Source organism: Lolium perenne, chromosome 1 (genome assembly GCF_019359855.2).
Source record: "Lolium perenne isolate Kyuss_39 chromosome 1, Kyuss_2.0, whole genome shotgun sequence".
NCBI lineage: Eukaryota > Viridiplantae > Streptophyta > Magnoliopsida > Poales > Poaceae > Lolium > Lolium perenne.
Window position 1 is genome coordinate 181,709,462 of NC_067244.2, and position 22,187 is coordinate 181,731,648.

Below are 22,187 nucleotides of genomic sequence, written 5' to 3' on the forward strand. Positions count from 1 at the left end.
AGACTGCAAATGTCTAAACTTCAGCACTCCCATAGACCCCATACGTGTGCATGTTGCTGTTGTTGCATCACATAACTCACCACTTGCACGGTCTAAATTCTATTACTAAATGGACGCTCACTCTGTTTCTGTTACGAGTCATGAAGATGATGATGCACAGTCCATGTGGAGTTATGAATGTTCGGTAGCATCTGTATCGAGATTTAGTAACTTCAGTTGATCATATACTTGTACTTCTTATGATAGATAATTACTCATGTGGGGTCTAATGCTTGGTAGCTGCATAAATCGCCCCTTGATAGCCTCTATTACATGCTGTCTAGTTATTCATGTTCTCATGGAATTCCTTCTGTTACCTGTAACGGCATTTTCCCTGGATTAAAATTGCATTTCCGGTAGTTATACTTATATATCGCTTGCCAGCTTATCGATCACAAAGTCTATCATACAACAATGACTCCTTCCGAAAGTCGTGACAGAAATGCATGAACGGGAGGACATTTCGTGCATTTATTAACTTGTTGCTGAGGCGGGAAAGCTTATTTTACAGTAGACGCCGGCGAGCGGCCGTATTCACTGCGCGGCGAGCCCGGTCGATGGCACACCTAAGTTGAAAGACCTCTGGCTGTAGCAGTCGAGGTTACTCCCGGTGTCGACGCCGAGGATGCCGCAGTACCGCTGGTAGAAGCCGATCCGGTCGGCCACACGGGGGTCCGGGCCGATGCCGCACTCGAGCCCGCCGTTGATGATGTTGGTGATCACTCCGTACCCGGGAACGCGGCCGGCCGCGTTGTCGGCGGCCGTGGGCGTCCACCGCCCCGTGATGACGGCGTGCGACGACGGCTTGTTGGCCTGCGGGGTCATCCAGAACCAGAGCGCCGTCCTGAAGGACACCACCGCGTCCGCCGCCACCAGGTCCGGGTTGTTGAGCAGGTCCAAGCTGAGCGCGCGCCCCGCGAGGCCGTAGTTGTAGTTCCAGGTGAGCTGGATGGGGCCGCGGCCGATGTACTCCTTATTGGGCGCGCACGGCCACTCCGGCTTGGTGGTGTCGCAGTAGATCGACTTGGGCTCGCGCTCCTGCTTGAAGCAGTAGCCCCACGTCAAGGGGCCGTCGGGCGCTGTCGGCCACCCGCCGGTGGTCTCGTGGGAGGTCTGGCCCAGGAACGCGGCCACCTCCCGCTTCCGCGTCTCGACGCTCAGCCCCTCCGCCGTGCTGCCGAAGGCCGGGAACGTGGCGGCGGCCGCGAGGAACGCCTCGTAGGTGTAGAACCCTCTGGCCGTGCACGCAGCGTCGTTGCGGTGGAGGAGCATCTGCTCAAAGAGCTGCTGCATGGACAAGATGGACGCCACGCCCTCGCCGCTGGGCCCAGGAACGCGGCCACCTCGCGCTTCCGCGCGCGTGTCGGTGATCGAGATTTTGGGCCTTTGTTTTGGGTGCTGTCCAAATGCCGATTTCGGAAAGAAAAGAAAAAAATGTTAATCGAGGCGCGCGGCGTGAACTGGTCCTGACAGGTACGGAACGGAGCCGCGTCCCTGCTCGTCGCGCCTGGCGCAGGTGGTGGACCGGGACCGGGAGGATGCGAGCGCGCGCGAGGAAACGTGGCTGTCGCTGTCGCTATCGCTCTGGCTCCGGCTGCTGCTGCTTGCCGAAACGCACCCCTCTCCCTTGCCTGGGTCTCCAGCTCGATTCTTCCTTCCCTTTATTTATGCGCGACGCCTTTTCCATCTCGCTCGCTCGCTCCTTAATAAGTAATAATTACGTAATTGTTCGATGGATTCATGTGCGCAAACATGCATCCATCCATCCATCGCTAACCAAATAATACGTCTCCGCTCCGTCCGTTAACTGCACTTGATCTTTGCTCGCCCAATTAATCCATCCCCTCAATCCCAATGACTTGGCATCCAAAACTAGTATTGTTTAGCGCGTCTGGATGGCATGACAGCCGAATCGAATGCTCAACATACAAACACACGTACAAGACTTTACAAGACAATACTCTTTTTTTTTTTATCGCTATCAAGTGCAGAATTAAAAAGGAGCTGATTACACGTAATAAACTAAAGCCGGACATGTTCATCCCTACTTTCTAAATGTACCTGCAAAAAGGAGCAAAAGTATTGTGTTCAGGGTTTGGATACCGTACCTGCACGCACGGCGACGTCCCGGAACAAGGCGCGGCGTGTGTCTCTCCTCTCCTCTCCTCCGCTCATTCATCATCACTTCTCAGGTCGGTTTCGCATTATCCCGACCCACCAATGGATCCTCTTGATTCTTCTCTCCCAAACCCTCCTCTCCTTGACCGCCGCCGCTCCTCGCCTCACATCCACCGCCTCCCACACCACCGAGAGAACCCCGTGCCGCCGACGAGCATGAGGCCGCGACGGAGTCCGACTCCCACCACGAGGCCACTGCCGCATCATGACCGCTGCCCAGCACGAGGCCGCGACGGAGTCCGACTCCCACCACGAGGCCACTGCCGCATCATGACCGCTGCCCAGCACGAGGCCGCGACGGAGTTCGACGACGAGCACGCTGCCCCGCGGGAGGTCGCCGCTGACGAGCACGAGCGCCGCCAAGCACGAGGCCGCGCCGGGAGTCCGCCGTCATTGCACGGCTGCCGCCAAGCATAGAGCAAGGCGGCCAAGAGGCAGCGCCGCCACAACGACACCAAGGTCACCATCAAGCGGCCCGAGGACTTCATCAAGGAGTTCCGCAACAAGGAGCTCGACTTGAATCAAATGCGGACGCGCCTCAAGGTCGCATCCTAGCCACGCGACGACCTAGATGCCGGCGGCTGCGATATGCAGCTCGCGTCCCGACCGCGCGTTCTGCAGATGGCATGGACCACAGAGGCCTCGACGCCGGCGGCCGACCTGCTGCTTCGTCTCCGACCACGACGGGTTGTTGCTTGCCTAGCGGCCGGTCAATTGCTCTTTTTTAAAAAAGAAATCCTAAATGACATACCTCAAGCGAATTGCTCTTATGCGCCAGGGATAACCCCTTACCACCGGCGAGGTGATCACCGGTGAACGCGAAGGCGCCGACGATAGCCTAGTAGTGTAAGAGCATCTCTAGCAGAGCCCCTATTTATCGGAACCGAATAAAGTGAGTTCAGTCTCCCGAAAAAACAAATTGCTAGCGGATTTAGCGACAGTGTAGACAAACTGAAAATGTCAACCGAACTCACTGAAATTAAACGTCGCGGGAAATCAAAACTCGCGATTGCACTCGATTTCATCGGATCAAGCTGAATTCGTTCATAATTTACAATACTAGGGGCAAAATACATGCGTCTTGGACCTACATTGGATACTACGGGCCTAATTTAGACATGATTTAGTCCCCGAAGTTACTATACTGTCACCGGGGCGCTTAGTGTCGTCGGCGGAGGGTTTTTGGTCGTCGGCTCTTCCTAGGCGACGAAGACCACCGCCACCTCGATGGCCGCCACCTCGTACGTGCTCCCGCCGGCTAGAGGCGGCCGGCGGCGCGTCATCATCGTCGTTGCGCTGTGTGGGAGGGGGGCACGGCCGCACGCGCCGGGCAGTGGGGGCGCTCCGCTTCTCCTTCCACAACCTCCTCCGCGCGCACTTGCAGTACGCCATCATCCTCGGCCACTTCCGCCGGCTCGCTTCCACGCGCCGGCCGAGAGCCTCCGCTCGTCGAGCTCCGGCGATGCCCGTACACCCCGCGAACGCCGAGTTGATCTTCCGCCGCCGGATCGGCCACCTCTCCTACCCATGCGTCTTGCACGCGCCATTCCGGACGGAGGGGTGCTGGCCGAAGAGGCGGAGCGGCGTCGGAGCGGAGGCAGGCGGCGGCGGCGGGAGAGGAGCGGCGGAGGGGACTAGGGTTTACGAACCGAACTCCCCTCCGCGAACCCTTTTAATAGGGGCCGTGCGAACTCCGTATTTGGGCCGGCCCATGTATTCGGTCTGCTTCATGCGGGCGTTTGGTCAACTCAGAATCCGACCGAAAAGTTCGATTCAGCGGGATTTACGCCCGTAACATACAACTTGTCGCAGATTTTGGGTACTAACCCCTGCTCAAACAATTTGTGGCAGTCCTAGACATGGTTTCATGCTTATTTACCGCATGGGGTACGCCATAAATATTCCAACATGAGCGAAGAATTTGGGCTCAAATTAACGCATGGCGCGAGGCGAAATTTTGGTTAAGACCTAACTAAACGCATGATCGACTGAATCGTCCATCCAACGCACCGAATCAAACACGTGACCTTAAAACAGATTAAGTCCATCCAACCCTAAACCCACCGCTCGCCACAAATCCTAGTCCTAGCCGCCGGCGCCGGCGCCGCAGCTCCTCCCCTCGCCGGTGCCTCGTCTCCCACACCTCGGGCGTGTCCCTCCTCCCATCCGCCACCCCCTCTCTCCGCCACCAGTGCGCCAGAGCAGAGCGAAAGCCGCCGCCATCTCCCTTCCCGGAGCACCCACATCAAGGGAGGCGCCCCGGCCCGCCTCCTCCCCGGAGCGATCCACATCGATCGACCCTGTGGCCGGCAGAGTCCGCTGGCCTGCGAGCTCCACGCGTGTCGGTGGCCTGCGGGTACGACCGGGGCGGCGTCTTTCCGCGACAGCGGACGACAGGAGTGGCGCTGGAGCTCGCGGCGGCGCAGGAATGGAGGCGCGGTGGATCTGCTGTCGCCCACGACTCCGTCATCCTCATGCCGGTCACCTCCCCTGACCTGCTGCAGCCCCGTGAGCCCCCTCTCCTCCATGTTGTCCTTCTATATTTTTTTTTTTTGGTTTCTTTTTATCACGTTGAGTGTGCTAGCAGTGGAGAAAACATGCCTTCCTCTTTGTGAATCCGCGCTCTAGGCCGTGATGTCACACGATGGGCCCGTCAAAAAATGTATGGCACGATGATTGCTTCCATTAGTGCACAAATCTGAGGGAAATGTTCTTTCTTTTGTCGTTCTAGTCGTTCCTCTTAGTGTTTGTTGGAGCCGGCCAGCACTATAACCATGACTAATAAATAGCTTAATCACATGTTTCTATCCATTCATCCCAGACAAACTGAACTATCCATAATCTTTGTGAAATCGTGCTCACTGACTTATGATAAAATGAGCTCATTCTAGTAGTAGCTTTCTATATGCTTAAGAATCCCATGCTTGTTCTAGTTAACTGCATATTACTTTCTGATTGATTCACTACTTGTTCTATTAGTAATTCATCTATTAAATGCATGTCTAATTGTTTATGCATGCTTAAGAATTCATGAAACTAAACTATGTTTATGCTTTTCTGTTTTATTAGGTGTTCGTCAACTATCTACAACATGGCATGATGCATATTTCTGCCAATTCCTTCTATTATTAAGTACGGCTGGTACCATTTCAATGTGTTTCGATATTTACGAAATGGAGAGGGCTTCTGAGGTGGAACGAAGCCCCATCGAATGGGGGTTTCAAAGTCTCTCCTTGCCTGGAAGCAACTGCTGCATCGGGACATTGTTGGCTGGCTGCAGACCATGGCGGCCATGATGGCGACGGCAGGGCGCCCTAGCAGCAGCAGTGGCAGAGGCTGAAGCTGGTGCTGGAGATGCAGGACCTCCTCCATGTCCTCGATATGCCCCAGTCAAGCTCACCTGCGATGCTAAGGTCACAATCCGTTCTCCTATCCAAGTTTAGACCTAATAAAATGCAAGCTTCTGTTTAGAGGAGTTAATGCTTTTAGCGGGTTCTAGCATCTGTTAAATATTTGGGCTACAGTGCGAAAAGTATATTTGGCTCCCGAGCTCCAGTGCTCTCGCCATTCTAAAAAAAAATTAAAAATATTTATTAGTTATCAAAAAATCTGAAAAATAATTCTGTAGATTGTTAGTGATACATCTCACAATCATGGAAAATCTCGACCCAAAATTCTTTTTAATTTGAGCTAGACAAAAATAACAAAATCTGACATATTTTTGTAGATTTGAAAATGACTACTCAGATCTGCACTTTTGTCTTTTTTGTGTAGCTTAAAATATAAAGTATTTGAAATTGATTTTTTACACGTTTGTTGGATACATTATTGGCTATATGCATATATTTTTTTCAGAATTTTTTGAAACTAAAAAATATGATTTTTAATTTATTTTAAAAACGAGATCACTGGTGCCCATGTGCACCAAATCTCTGTCCGCTACAGTGCCTGTATATACATATTATGATCACATAAATATAATTTTTATATATTGGAATCTGTCCATTTCGTTGTGTGGAAGAACAAACAAGCAAAAAATGTTCCTTTTTAGCTCTGAATGAGTAATTACTCAAGCTGAATGTCTGCAACATGTGTTAACACCTATACTGCACTATATTTCAACTTTGCACTCCTTGTCCAGGTTATGCTGCATTTTGTTGTGTTATTGTCTGCATCTGCATATTTGTAACATTTTAACTGGAAATTGCATTTCTTTTAGTTCGAATCTTATAAACATTTTATATTTGCAAGTTTATCTTGGTAAATTAGCCACTTGTAACTAAACTTGCTTCTCTACGTAGTGAAAAGATATGCCAAGCTTCTGCACGTTCTGACTTTTCTGGGGTTTTTATTGTCAGGCCTCTCGTATTCTAGAGAAGAAACTATGAGTGCTTTACTAATGAACATAGTCTGGAACTTCTAAAATTAAAGGTAAGTATATTTTCTGAAAGTTCTCTGTTCAGATGCTTATATACATCCATAACTGAGGTTTTCCCTACACACACAGAAGCAGCCGCAGAGTTGCTACAGATAAAAGAACAATGGCGCACAAATTTGGTAATTTATTGGACGCATGTTCAAAGGTTTGTTTGTTTGATCCAAATGAATTAAAACTTTGTAGAAGTAAATTGGTGAAGCCTGCGATGTTGTCATTATAGCATGTTTCCTAACATACCTATCAAATTTGAGCACATGATAGTATAATTTCTGGAAGTTCTCAGTTCAGATGCTCGCTGAAAAGATATTTTAAGCATCTGTCCATCTGGTTGCAGCAGGTGCACGGGCGAGCTGATGTGAAGAGGCGGAGAGGTTGGGCGGCAGCAGTTGCATGGATTGACGGCTGGTGTTGACCATGTGCAGTGGTGCTCTCTTGCCGGTGACGACGACCAGCAACGTCACCACATCGTGCACCCTCCTGCTCCGGCCTATCTGCAAGACAACGGAAGGCTGTCGTTATTGGTTGTATGAGTTCATCGACGCACTTCTGCCATTTGGAGGTATAAATCCATCGTTTCATCTATTGTTTTTGTGGTATTCAAGTGTTGTTTGTGCAAAGCACGTACCGGATAATGTAGTTACCATATTGTTTACTTCGTAGCTTGTTCTGAGCATTGCTATAATAAATCTTTGTTTAGCATGTTTTCACCACTGCGATATTAAATCCTTGTTCAGCGTCCACTTGTCATATGATATTAAATAAGTGCTCAACATCTCTTATGATATAAGGATTTCTTTATTCATAAAACCCAGTAGGTGATCTTTATATTTATATTTATGCTTCTGATTTTTTATATTACTCATGCAGTTTTTGATGTCTGTGGGATCTCTCCTTTATGCACCTAGCTAGTTAACTAGACTGAAATGATCAACTTTTTGTTTTAGAAAGGAGGATAGTTTTGTGCTATCACCCATACTGTTCTAGATTTAGCATGGCAAGAGCTAGCTTTAGTTGTTCACTACTTGATGTATACAATGATTACGTTTGTTAATTCGTACATATATGTGATCATTCGCTGAATGTGGTGCCTTCATATTTTAAATGGGAAGTAATAACACAGTTTGTCTTTCTAGATGATTAGTACATATATCTTTCACTTATGGAAGCTAGCTTCAGTACCTAGTTAATTTCATTATGTTACAAAGTTCGGTGATACTATTTGCTGTTGACTCTTTGTTAAGCAGCCAGATGAGTGGATGGGTCAGAAAGATAGGTGGGCAAGTTCTCGGAGCAGTACACCTGCTGGTCCAGCATCACCTTCTCCTGCTCCGTCACCTCCGTCATCATCAAGGTCCTGTTCCTGTTTCTATTCCTCTTTTGTGGATTCTAGTCTCATGTTTCTCTAGCTGCAGGTTTAATTTCAGATATAAATGGACACCTTTTCTTCCTTTAATTATGGGGTCAACTAATCCCTCTTGTTTAAGTTTTGTATTTACTTTGTGTAGTTACTCCGCTAAATGTGTGAATCAGTGGAACATCAATAATTATAGTTCTTGGCTGAGTGGCTTGTTCTCCATCTAAAAGATTGCAACTGCAAGTGAAAAGAATAATAATATCTCATAACTTTTCTTTTTTCAGAAAGTAGTTATTCCACTGAAATTTTTCTTAGTAGCTGGTTGACTGGTTCCATATATCTTGAAAATTGTGATGCAAGTAAAATGTATAATATTTCTTTGCTTTTCCTTCCAGAATGTAGCTAGCCAATCGATTTTAGTTTGGAACTACTATTATTAGCTTATAAAGTTGAAGAGGCATGTAAGCATATATGGTGTGAAATAACATCCACATATGGTAGTTTGTCATAGTTCCTGACATATTATTGCAAAAGCAGGTTCTGAAGAATGATGCTGAGGTGAAGTTGCAGAGGAATGCTTCATGTGTCTTGCAAGCTCCAACTGGCAACGAAGTTGCATAACAATGTAGCTGAGAATATTTGTACCTGCCCAGTGGAGCTTGAGCTGGTGCTACCGGCATCCACTATGACATGCTGCCCATGCCTTCATTGACTAGGACGTCTCCTACAACACTGCGTCCCCCATCGGCGTGCCACAGAAGGTCTTGCTTTCTCACTCGGTTACTCCATATTTACCTTGGGCTGCTCGATGTATGTATGTGTTGAGTGCGAATGAGGCTCCTTCACTGAAATATTCGATTTTGTTTACTACCTTGATGTGATGTTTGGGCAAATCTAATGCTTTTGAATTATTGAAGCTGCGATGCTTTATAAAGTTGGTAATTGTCCTTATATGCAATATGTAGTGTTGTACTGAACTCAAACTACGCTTTGTCACACTTTGTAAAGAACAATTCTTGGTCTTTGTTTTGTTTGGTGTCAGCAAACCAATTAAGCTTTAAATGCTATAGAGAGGTTAAGCACCTGTAAATGGCACTATGAACTCTGTGCTTCTGTCACTCGTGTCGACTACTTGGATTGTAGTAATGCGTTTGTACTAGCAGCAACTGCTTGCAACTATCTTTGTACCTTTATCTTTTCCTGTTGTTTTCAGTAAGATGAACTCTGTTTGCTTCCTTATTGATGCATGTGCTGTTAGATTACCAAGTTTTGAATTAACATGATCATTTGCTGAATGTATATATCATTTAGGGCTTACCATGTTCTCAGTTTACATGATCATTTGTTGAGTATGTATCATGTAGATCATTTGCTGAATATATATCATGTAGATCATTTGTTGAATATATATCATATTGTCTAACTTTTGTTTAGGTTGCACTATATCAAGGTTCTTCAGGAGAAGGACCTGGATGTTCATGCTGAGACATACAACATAACCTGAAGGTCACCTTCCGTGGAGAAGATGATGAAGCGGTATGCTTGTTCAATCAATCGTAGTGTGTACTACTTGTAGCGCTTTCATTTTAAAAAATTTACAGTCTGGTTTGTTTTCAGCGTAACTGTAATTCGCCATCTAGTAGAAGAAACACCTGAAGTTCAAAAGAAAGGGCAATGGTCTCTTCTATGAGCACACCTTGTCTCTCACTAAAGCTCTTTGTGTATTTCCACTTGAGTCCGCTGTTCTCATTAAGTTAAAGTGTTACACCCTGGTGGCCCATCTGTGGACGATGGTCGCCGTGCTGACTGGCTTTGTCTTCAAGAAAGGTAGCACTTGTGTAATCATTTATCATTGTGTCTGTTTCGATGAATGGGATGTGATCAAACAACATATTCATTCATTCTTTTGGTTCATATTACTTATTGGGAAATTGGTGATCTAAAATTGTTAGTCAAAATTGTTTAAAACCTGACACCATGTGAATCATTCTTATGGCTCATTCATTAGTGTTTTGGTCTTGCCCTTTATCTCATGTTGGTTGCCATTTATTCCGATTTGAAAGATTTGTTTCTGTTTGAGTTCCCGAATACAAACATTTGTATGTTTGCCAAGTATTGTTCGCTTGATGCTAAAGCCTGAGCTCGTGGATATTAAACTATTCATACTGTTGGTGGTCACCGCTGTCCACGAGATGCAGTGTTAGGACGATGCATGTGAGACGAATTCTCTAGCCGCGGAAAATGTTTTTGGGAGAAGAAATGCAACTGTTTGTCATGTTTGGTTGCAAATCAGTTTATTTTCATGTTTCTAGGTTGGTATTGGCCTGAAGCTAGTACGGGGATGCATAGCTCCTGGTTTGGTTTGCACTTTGCAATATTGCCATCTAGTGTGTTTGGCAAACTAGGGATCAAGTATGAATGTTCTAAGTTGTGCTAATGGTAGTTGTGGATTCTATTTTCTTCTTTAGTCTCTGGTACTAGCAGGTAAACCTGAAAACGGTTCTTGATTAACCGGCTTGGTTTGGTTCAATTTCTTATTGTGGGCTCGACTAGTTCATGTTGTTATGGGTCTAAAGTGTAAACGGCTTGGTTTGGTTTGGGCTCAGACTTCAGAGAGAAAACAGTTGGGTGTGGTTGGGTTGGGGCCTAAACTATTGGATTCCTAACAGCTGCGTAATTATGGTCGAGGCCTGGTTGCTGGATTGGTTTGTGGAGACCGAGCGTGTGAGTCAATAGTGACGTCGGCGGCCTTGGCACAACTGAAAGAACGCGCTCAATCGCCTGGCCAATGGCGCTAGAAAGACCATGTTGGCACTGGTGGTGACCTTGCCGCCAAGCTTCTGCAGCTAGAGCATGTATCGGCGGGACCGACAGTGGGGATTCCGATGGTGGTGGGTGCCAGGACAGCGACGGCATGGAGCATGCCTGTAGCCGGAAGGGATCTGGGCTTCTCCCTCTGGTCGTCTAGGATGTAGTTCTGGCGCAGAAGGTCAACGTCCGCGCCCTCGAAGTGGAGCAACATCCTCGGCAACGGTCCCGCCGACGCGCTTCTGTCCATCCGCACCCTTGCCAGCACACGCCGTCGTCGAGGCTGCTGCTGTTCGAAAATGGCAGCCTCAGCTACCTGCGGAAGGGCTGCACCACCTTTATCAGCACCGCCTCTGGAAACAACGTGAGCCCCGTGCCGTAGTTGCCGTAGTAATACCAAAAGGTGCAGGTTTCTGGCCCGTGGTAGGCGTGGTGAAGGATCTCGCCGCCGAGCTGGCCTGAGCACCGCATGGGCTCGTACGACGAAGAAGTGGCCGGCTGGAACAGCGCGCTCGCGCATGGCTGTGTCCAGCAGCGCTCAATCTGTCCTTTGCATCTTGCTTGCCTGTTGCTTCACTACGTGAATTTCTGTGTCTTTGCTCAGATCGTAGCCCATGAGAGCTTGCTGATAGATCGCAGACTAGCATTATATAGGACTCAACTCATTTGAGCGAACGATTCTCAACCAATTGCAACAGACGGTTTTGACCCATAGTTTGGCAATCTTTTTAGTTCAGTTTGGGTGAAAATATGGAATAGTTTTGGTTTTAGTTGGGGGGATTGAATTATTAAATGGGTTTAGTTCCGGTTGTGGTTCCATGCCTTATTCTTTCGGGTACGGTTGAGGTATGTTGCAGTTAATCAGTTATAGAACCATTCTCAGGTTTACTAGCAGGTGCAAGTTAGAACTAGGTATTTATCTTGTCATGTTCGTGAGTAAATAGTGGTTATATGTTTCTTCCAACCCATAGCTGTCTTGGAATAAATAAGTTCCAGGTAGCTTGTTTTGTCATAAATTTGCCATCATACCTATTGGTTCTATGAGATGAGTACAGAAATTAGTGACCAATGAAGTGAGGAAACATTGATGGGAAAGGCATCTTAGGAGCGCTAATAGACACTGGATGCCAACTGATCGTAACCATGTGATTATATTTAGAAGTGTTGCCTTGTAAGAATAGACATATAATTGTTAAAAGACATCTTAGACTAATCTGATTCTTGACAAAAGGTGCTGTCAATATCAAAACAAGTCTTTATCTTGGAATGACCTTCCATGAACCGTTGTGCCTCTTTTTTGCCTTGTAGACAATGTGCTATATGTCCCGAGTTCTGCTGCTAGATGATGTATCACAATCTTAATGTATTTTCATTTTTTATTTATCTTTGCAGCGCCTGTATGGTGGTGCTCCAAAGGGCTCTCAGCTTAGAGAACTTGAGCGTAGATCACATATTGTGGTTGTTGCACCTGGACGACTTGATGATATTCTGGAGATGATGAAGCTGAATGCATGCTTGCCATTGGTTTTAAGCCAAAAACACGGAAGATTGTGGACGAGATTCCTCATAGCAGACAGACTCTGATGTACATTGCCATTTGGCCAAAAGAGATTACAAAATATTTGGTGATTTATCAAGAGATCATATCCAGATAAATATTGGAAACATCGATGAACTTGCTGCCAACAATCCATCACACAGGTAATCCTTATGGGTGTATTCTTATTTGTTTGCCATACTGGATGTTTTCATTGTTGCATTACCTCTTATAGTGGCTACTACCAATTGGTGCTCAATATTGTAATGATGTTTAGTTCTTTGGAAAAAGGAAGTCTAGAGCACCCAACTGTCGTATATTGCATTTGATATATCACATCATTTTGCTGTTTCTTCTGGATGGTCCATTTCTAAGTTTTACTGTTGTGTATGGATGCAGTATGTAGAGATAGTTCCATCAATGGATAAGCAACGCCCTTTGGAGCAGATTTTAGAGCTGAAGAAAGGGGCAAAGATCATCATATTTTGCTCAACAGAGAAAATGTGCGACCAGCCTTCTCGTGGCATTTTCGTTATCTTGGTTCTGCAAGCTTTCACGGTGATAAATCACAGGTATCATATTCTCAACTAGTTTTGGACTGGTAACGTTCCAGTATTAGTAGCCACTGATGTTGCTGCTGGATGATGCTATCAACTTACTCTTGCTGTGTGTATTTGCACTTCAACATTTAATCATTTATTATCTTCATGACTTCCCTGAAGGTTGTCCTGGCTCCGGGGTTGCCACGGACTATGTGTAACGGCTAATAATACTGTACTCTAAAACACTGAATCACAAGTCTTTAACTTTACGATGCTATAGGCCCTGTTCACCCTGTTGAGCACTTTGTGCTCACTATTTATGTTTACTTGGTTTCTGAACTCTAAGATCACCCTTTCCCAGTCCTTATTTAGGTGTAATCTTTTGGGTATAAGCATGACTGTCAGTATCCTTAAGGAGTGAGTACCTGTTCCATAAAAAAGACCACGATTGACCAAAATAAGACATTAATTGTACCTGATCTTATTAATTGGAAACTCATTCTTACATTGATTGATTGTTTCAATTTGCAGGGCCGTGGTACTGTTGTGACTGGATGTGTCGAACACGGGACAACTAAAACTGTTGATCATGTTAAGATCTTTGATTTATCGGAGGTAAGTTAGAACCCAGTTTGTCCTTTTAATGCCTGATAAATGTTCCTGAGCAATGCTGGTCTATTAAGGTTTTTTTCGTTGCATGAATCGGTAGTTGAATCGGGCGGGCTTCTTTGACCAACACTCCAGTGTTTGCTCTGTCCATAGACTTGAGTAGCTTCATGCAATCATTGTGAATTGACGCAAGATTTTAGATACATAATGATTAATAAGGTAATCTGGGTGAAGTTGCATCCGAGGCTATGCATTGTAAGTCTTATATATTTGTTCAACCATATATGTACTATGGACAGTGAGTTAGTATGTTTTATATACAACACTTGGCAGAAACTGGTGGCATTAGTTTCCTAATGGTCCACAGAAGGTTCACAAGGTTATTACCTGTGCTACCTTGATGTATCATCCCCAATAGCTAATCCATGGTCTTGTCCTGGAAAATAAGGTGGGTCTTCTCTCGTGCATTCCAGAACACATATATGAGGGTCTCGCAAAAATTATTTTCACTATTACTTGCCGGGTTTCGAAGTCTGATGGATGCAGACGTGCAGGCTCCATTATAAGTTTTACTTAAGGCGTAAATTTGCAATTTAAATCTGTTTCTTTTACTCCTTGTGTTTTCCTTAATGATAATAAGAAGAGAAACCTATTTGGAGGGACCTCTTTTTTATTGTCTGATGTGCCAATGCTTCTTTGCATCATGTTCACAGGAAAGATTTTGTCATGTTATTCATACTCAGTGATTCTTTTTTTCCTTCTCGTTGCATTTTTAAGGAAAACACATGTCTAAGGCATGAAGTTATGTAGTTGCCACTGGCTTGTTGATCTTTGCTGGTTCTGGCCTAGCATTTCCTTTTTTTTATGTAAGTGGATTCTTTGTTGATTTGCTGGTTCTGTAGTTGTCACTGGCTTGTTGATCTTTGCTTGTTCTGGCCTAGCATTTCCTTTTTTTATGCAAGTGGATTCTTTGTTCATTCCATGCGTTCTAGAAGTACATGAAGATTTCACCAAATACTCGTCTTTATTAATAGTACCTCTTTGGCTGCAGGGGTTCCAGCTTGGTGCCTTTGAATTTTTGTAATGCCACTATGAAGCAGCTTCAAACATTAGCTGAGGAGCATCCTCGTGTCAGTTATGGCACAGCATAATACATCTTAGACATGACGATGCAAGGCAGTGAATAGCTCCCAGTGCTTTTGGTTTATTCTTTGCCCTTATCTACCTGCCATGTCAAATTTGTGCAATACTTAATGCTCTGTGTCATGATGTCTATGTTGCATCATTAGACAATCTTCACCGCTATTTTGGTTACTGGTTAGTCACAGACCTCCAACCATACTATGGATAGTGCTTGATATTTTCACCACCTCTATGATTGAATGTTACTGTTGAGTAAATCACCAGCTCATTACTGTGAGCGCTTGATGATTTCACACAATGTTCTGTCCATGTAAGCAAATACCTGATGGGACTGAAAAATATTTTTTTAAATTAATCAATGACTTTAAGGAATATTTTCGTTCAAGAAGTCTTGTAGTCCTTCAGATATCCAGTTACCAAGATGGACTGAATTATGATTAGGCAAAATGTTGAGAAATCATCCTGCTATTTGTGATGTTATAGAATCTACTATTTTAAGCATATACGCGAAGTAAAACAATGAAAAACTATTTCACTTTTTTTTCGCGAAAACGCAAAAGACTTGCGTTTCGATGCATTGATAGAAAAGAAAGTCATATGTACAAGCCCGAAGCCGGACGAACACCACGCCGTACAACTCGACCCAAGAAAAGGAAAGATAAACCTAGTCTAGGGGAGCAGAAGGCGCACACCCCGGGCTCCCGCGTCCGCCCATAGCCGCGCCTCCGCCACGATGTCGTTGAATAGGGACGTCACCGAAGGCCGCGCGTTGTCGAAGACCACCGCGTTTCGATGCTTCCATATCCACCATGCCGTAAGCATGATAACCGACGACGTGCCTTTGCGAAGCTGGCGAGGGGCGGTCCGCACTGCCAGGGACCACCACTCCGCGAAGTCGCCCTCAGCCAAGGGAGGGCTTGAAGTGGATCGGATCCACGACAACACCTCGAACCAAACCATCCTGGAGAACGAGCAGCCTGTGAGAAGATGGCGCATGGTCTGCGACCAGAGCGGGCAGTTGGGGGTATGCGGTAACCCCCGCCAGCGACCTCTCCCCGTCCAACATCCGTCAAGGCAAGCCAACCACAAGAAGAATTTCACCCTTGGCGGCGCCCGGGATTTCCGGTTCAGCTTCCGAAGCTGCGGTTATCGCCCCTTGGAAGAGGGCGGCATAGCAAGAACTGGAGGAGTATCGGCCATCCGGCGTCCATCGCCAAACCATCCTATCCGGATCCGCCGAGAGCTGGGTATCCCCGAGTCGGCACCACACTCGCACATACCGCCATAGTGCCAGGGCGCTTGGTGCCCCCACAATGTCGGCGATCCAGGCGCGGTCGCCTTTCTCCGGCGCTTTGGTACCAGCGCATATACCTCAGGCTCCAACTCCTTCATGGCTTTGCCGTCCAACCATCTGTCCTCCCAGAAGAGGGCGGATTCCCCGTTCCCGGTCACCATGGTGGTGGAGACCGCGAAGGCATCCAACTCCGCCTTCGAGAAGTTCATGTCCAGCCCGCGCCAGGGTCGCAGGGGATCAGTATGCATCCTCCAGATCCACCTAACCCTAAGGCTGGTAGCAGTGCGAGCCAGGTCCGGAATCCCGAGGCCCCCAAGCCTCAGAGGTCGACAGACCCGTGCCCAATTGACATGGCAATGCCCGTCATTGGCATCGGCTCTGCCGGCCCGTGAGGAAGCCCCTCAAGGTTTTGTTGACCTGCTTCAGGGCGGTTTTGTTGACCCCCAACACCATGAGCTGGTGCAGCGGGATCGCAGCGAGGACCGAACGAACAAGCGTCAGGCGCCCCGCCCTCGGCATCATAGCCGCCCTCCAAGTGGGGAGTTTGTCAGCAAGCCGGTCTACCAGAGGTTGGAAAGAGGCAGCCGTCAACCTCCTGATAGACAATGGTATGCCGAGGTACTTCACCGGAAACGACGCTAGTTGGCAACCCATGCGCTCAGCAGCGCCAACAGCCTCCTCATCCGAGCACCCGATCGGGGATACCGAACATTTGGCGAAGTTGGTATGCAACCCAGAGGCCGTCCCAAAGAGCTCTAGGATACCACGAACAGCTCGTAGCTCCGTCTCATCTGGGTGGCAGAAGATCACCACATCGTCCGCGTAGAAGGAGACCGAAGTCATCAAGTCTCGTCTTGCCAGACGCCTCAGGACCCCCAGCTCAATAGCCTTCGCCAAAAGCCTGTTGAGCGAGTTCATCACCAGAACAAACAGCGATGGCGACAGGGGATCTCCCTGTCTCAGGCCCCTCCGATGCCAGATAGGGGGACCTGGCTCGCCATTGAGCAACACCCTAGTACTCGCCGTGGAGAGCAGGATGGACACGATTTCGCGAAACCTAGGGCCGAACCCGAGTTTGCGCAGGATCTCCAAAAGGAAACCCCACGAGACAGAGTCGAAGGCGTGAGCTATATCCAGCTTGAGCATCACTCTCGGCTGCTTTCCCCGATGGAGGAATCTAGCGGTCTGCTGCACCAACATAAAGTTGTCATGAATGCAACGTCTGCGAATGAACGCGCACTGGTTGCGATCCACAAGAGATTCCATCCGGGGGGCAAGGCGGGTAGCCAACGTTTTCGCCACCAACTTGGCGAAGATGTGGATAAGGCTGATCGGCCGGTAATCACCCAAAGCTGCCGCATCAGGGCGCTTAGGCAGCAGGGTTAGGAGGGCCTGGTTAAGACCTTGGAACCCGCGCCCACACATCGTGTACAACTTATCGAAGGCAGCCATGAAATCCCCCTTGACTACGCTCCAGCATTTCTGCAGGAACTCAGCCGTGAAGCCGTCCGGTCCTGGCGCCTTGCCAGCTGGCAGTCGCCGCACCACCTCCCAGACCTCGTCCTCAGTGAATGCTCTCTCTAGCTCGGATAGATCCTCCGGGTGAGCGCCCAGGAAATCCAAGTCCAGCGAGTGCAGCCTATCGATCGATGTGCCCAATGAAAAACTATTTCACTTAAGGGCGTGCCACTTTATTACCCTAGTTTTTAGTGTTACTCAATACTACTACCTCTGTTCTTTTTTTATCGACGCAGAAAGTAGCCTGTGCATGCACGTGTCGTACCTGCTGCCGGCGTCGATTAAATCATGGCCTGCTCACTAACCTGAATGGCTGAGTCTTTTTTCTCTTGTTACTTGTCAGGTTTCAAAACATGGTAGCTGCATATTTGCAGGGTCCATTTTGGGTTTTATTTGTATCACATATGTGCAAGTTAAAATGCACTTCTACTTATGGTATACACAAATAGGAAAGGGAAAATCTTGTGATATACTTGTTGTTAGGCACCTTCCGAGTTCTGATTGTTTAATATGCCAATGCTCTCTACATCTTGTTCACTCTTAAACAGAGCTGTCCTTAATTGTTGTGAGCTCTTTCTTAGACCTCATGTATCTTTTGCTTTCTTCTTTGGATAGAACCAACTCATCTCAATACTCGCTGATGTAGTTAACGCCAAGCATGCACAACAGAGATTGTTAAACACAAGAAAAAGTTTGCGAAAAAAGGCACCAATAACATGATTTAATGAATTTTCATTTCTTCTTTGTATCATATATATCTCCAGTATGGCAGTATACATGTTAGCTTGTTATTTCAAAATTTTCATTTCTTTGTATCATATGTACCTCCTGCTTATAGAAATATGCTGCTGGATATATTTTAGGATTTGCTTCTATATATCTATCCTTCTGTGGTTTGAATTCTGCTTGAACATTGCAAGTACTTGATACTGATGCCATTTCTTCTTGTAGATGAACAAATCTTTGCAAGCACAGTAGCGAGCATGCCTGTACTTTGTTGAGACCTTCCCATGCTCTCATACTTCCATTTTTGGTGGACTCTCAGATTAGGTAAATTATTGATTTATTCTTTTTCCTCTACTTGCTCTTTGATACAACGGCCACCAAGCAATGGTTTTTCTGTGCTCCTGCCATTGAGCCTATTACTTACTGGTTTGATTTTGTGTTGGTAATATGGCTAGGATTTGGTTGTGCGTTTTTTTATCATGATTCAAAAGATGTCATGAAAGTGCAATGATTTGGGTTGATTCGGGTACAGGAAGTCGAACAAGGACTACACCACCGGTGGTTGTCGCCCAGCTGCACAGTGTGGGTCTACCCGAGCTCCTGCTGGTGGTTGCATGCCTGGGCTGCTGCTGCTGGCGTCCACCTGGAGCTGGCCATATCCGCTGGTCAGCCCGCAACTTGGACTACTTCCGCCTCGCTACCGTGCGATGACGGCAAGTTCACCGCCGTGCAACCGTTGAAGCGGTTGCTTCTTCGTCGACGCCATGGTTTACACGAGTTTCTGGTTCTCCCCTTCTTGAACGCAAATTAATTGAGTGCAAGGCAGCAGACCATTCTTGCTGAGTACCTATTTTTTTTCTTCTTGGCACTGATAAGTTTTTTGTATTTCGATACAGACATGTTGTTTTTCTGGAAATGAAAATGTCCTAGATCTGGTCTTGATTTGTTTTTAGTGTTTATATATTTGTGAAACTGATGTGAATAGGTAAAAAAAAGATGGTTTATGGCTGAATTCCTTCTGAAATTCAATGAAATATTGTGTCTATAATTCAGTGGGGTTTGTCTTACATTGCTTGCATCGAGTTCTGTAGTTTCTGAAGTTGGGATAGTTTGAGATATCTTTGAAATATTCTAGTCAATTCTCTATGTGGATACATAAAAATCAATGTCCCGTCAATTTAATTCTCATAGCTATTGTACTTTGCATGTCTTGTACGATTGCTCAAGGCATACACAAGGTGTATGTGTACATGCGGTTCATGATGTGATCTTTTTTACAGGATGACATACTTGAACAAACTAAGTGACCAGATATATGTTTATTGGCAGGTTTGCATGGTTGATGGCATCATCGGTTTGCTCTCAAGATACCCACCCACATTAGCTATTGGAAGATATGTTGTCCTCTGTGGAAGCTTTGCAAGGTGTGACAACTCAAGCTAGTGAATTGAGCTTGCTTCTGCTACATCTTAATTATTTCTGTGATTGCATTATATATCTTGATCACTTGCATTATTTTCGGTTGCATCACATAAATTAAGACTGCAAATGTCTAAACTTCAGCACTCCCATAGACCCCATACGTGTGCATGTTGCTGTTGTTGCATCACATAACTCACCACTTGCACGGTCTAAATTCTATTACTAAATGGACGCTCACTCTGTTTCTGTTACGAGTCATGAAGATGATGATGCACAGTCCATGTGGAGTTATGAATGTTCGGTAGCATCTGTATCGAGATTTAGTAACTTCAGTTGATCATATACTTGTACTTCTTATGATAGATAATTACTCATGTGGGGTCTAATGCTTGGTAGCTGCATAAATCGCCCCTTGATAGCCTCTATTACATGCTGTCTAGTTATTCATGTTCTCATGGAATTCCTTCTGTTACCTGTAACGGCATTTTCCCTGGGTGTTATAGCTCCTTTTTTGTCTATTGATCCAGTGTGTACAAAGAATATGCTCATCCATGTGACTACTAACTCATTCTTGCTTATTTGTCTTGTGACAGCTATTGTGGTGGCATAAGTGACCCTCCCAAACCCAAAGAGCATGTGTGAGAGCTTCTTCCCATGCTCTGACACTTCCATTTTGGGACGAGAATGATGCTGCTCCTGATGTGTATATGCATGCTTGTGCTGCTGCTGGGCTGGCTATGGCCGCCTGCGCCTCATGCGAGGTTGTTGGCTTGGCTGGGCCCCGGCTTTGACTACCTCCTCGGAGAGTTCACCATGGCGTAACCGGAACGCTCGTACTCGGCTACAACATCTCCAGTGAGTTACTGGTATACCCCTTCGACCTCGGGCTCCCATTTGGTCTGTGATACCACGTCTGTACTTATGTTCTGGTCACCTAGTTTATTATTTAAGAACTTGACATCTGGGCCTGGTTATTAGAGGCCCTGCTGTAGTATTTCTGGCAATTGAAGATTTTGTGTTGATGGCATGAAGTTGCTGTTATTATGTTGCCAATACCATCAACCTCAACTACTGTGTCGGTATTGTGTTGTATTGATCTTTGTTTGATCTATATCATTCGATGGCTGGTGGGAGCAATGGATATAAATTGTGCCCATACAAGGTGCTGATCTTGGCATTTTTTGTTGGTAAAAATAACCATCAAAATTTACAGCAGGTCTTAACTCATCTGCATGTTTATGAAAAATGTAGCCTATTGGTCCTAGGTACTGGCCTGTTGCTCATGGTTGAAACTTTGTTGCTCTTTTAGAAGACTGCCTCCATTTTCTTTCGTGAATCCGTAAGCGACACTTTTCTGCAATTCTTACCAGTATATTGGCCATCTCTTATGACCATACGCGTGATTTAGTGCTATTTAAGGTTTACAAGCTGGGCACGTAGTGCTATTTAGTACTATTGTTATTTGATTCATGCTAGTCCTAGTGATACTCTTCTTTTTCAACTGCCTGGAAATGTCTTTGTGCTAAATTTATAGTTTCTTATATTCAAGTCACTGTGTTCTTGGGCTCAACAGTTCCTTCTTGTTCTGCAAGTATATATTTGTTTTTGAAACAATTACTCTTTGAACTTTATGTGATTAATTGTCATGCATCCTGATCCTGATGGTGGCAAAGATGGGTGACTGCAGGGTCGACCAGGGCCTCCTGTAGTGCAGTCGTAGGCCATGGTTAGCCCTCTCGGCCTCCTTTTCTTCCTTTGGTTGGTGCCATGGCACCCGTGCTGGCCATGCCGCAACTGTGGTGGCGCTGGATTCACCTCCTTCCTGGTGAGTTCTACGTGCCTCCTCTCTCATATTAGTTCATGATATTGTACATATTGCAAGCATTATAAGACTCTACAATGTCTTCCTTGTTGTTCAAACCCTTACTAGAAAATATCTAGACCTTAGAGAGACCAATCATGCAAACCAAATTTTAACAAGCTCTATGTAGTTTTTCATTAATAGGTGCAAAGTATATGATGCAAGAGCTTAAACATGATCTATATGAGCACAACAATTGCCAAGTATCAAATTATTCAAGACATTATACCAATTACCACATGTAGAATTTCTGTTTCCAACCATATAACAATTAACGAAGCAGTTTCAACCTTCGCCATGAACATTAAGAATAAAGCTAAGAACATATATGTTCATATGCAACAGCGGAGTGATACGTCTCCGACGTATCGATAATTTCTTATGTTCCATGCCACATTATTGATGTTATCTACATGTTTTATGCACACTTTATGTCATATTCGTGCATTTTCTGGAACTAACCTATTAACAAGATGCCGAAGTGCCGATTCTTGTTTCTGCTTTTTTGGTTTCAGAAATCCTAGTAACGAAATATTCTCGGAATCGGACGAAATCAACGCCTGTGTTCCTATTTTACCGGAAGCATCCAGAACATACGAGAACCGCAGAGAAGGGAGGCGGGGCCACCACACCACACCCCGGCGCGGCCTAGGGGCGCGCCCCCTAGGGTGTGGGCCCCCTTCGACCTTCTGCGCCGCCTCTTCGCCTATAAGAAGCC

General features: G+C 46.1%; 1 protein-coding gene and 1 long non-coding RNA gene across 7 annotated transcripts; one reads left to right on the plus strand and one right to left on the minus strand.

The window, feature by feature from the left end:
- Nucleotides 1–378: 378 nt before the first annotated feature.
- Nucleotides 379–3,609, minus strand: LOC139833402 (endochitinase-like). The gene is made up of 3 exons (XM_071823680.1): nucleotides 3,463–3,609; nucleotides 2,969–3,055; nucleotides 379–1,437 (listed from the first exon to the last, which is right to left on the minus strand). The coding sequence occupies exons 1-3, from the start codon at nucleotides 3,607–3,609 to the stop codon at nucleotides 574–576; spliced, it is 1,098 nt and encodes a 365-aa protein (XP_071679781.1). The 3' UTR covers nucleotides 379–573.
- Nucleotides 3,610–4,228: 619 nt separating this feature from the next.
- On the plus strand, nucleotides 4,229–21,941 carry LOC127314723 (uncharacterized). 6 transcript variants are annotated; one of them, XR_007859829.2, is made up of 18 exons: nucleotides 4,229–4,725; nucleotides 5,287–5,630; nucleotides 6,576–6,648; nucleotides 6,725–6,800; nucleotides 6,993–7,214; nucleotides 7,900–8,006; nucleotides 8,547–8,770; nucleotides 9,444–9,545; nucleotides 9,627–9,836; nucleotides 12,210–12,518; nucleotides 12,754–12,926; nucleotides 13,428–13,511; nucleotides 14,557–14,822; nucleotides 18,412–18,510; nucleotides 18,719–18,970; nucleotides 19,516–19,610; nucleotides 20,202–20,474; nucleotides 21,296–21,941. It is a non-coding gene; the product is annotated as an uncharacterized lncRNA (long non-coding RNA). The 6 variants fall into 6 exon arrangements; XR_011745409.1 differs by having other exon boundaries at nucleotides 18,719–18,953; XR_011745407.1 differs by having other exon boundaries at nucleotides 6,990–7,214; nucleotides 18,719–19,610.
- Nucleotides 21,942–22,187: the final 246 nt, after the last annotated feature.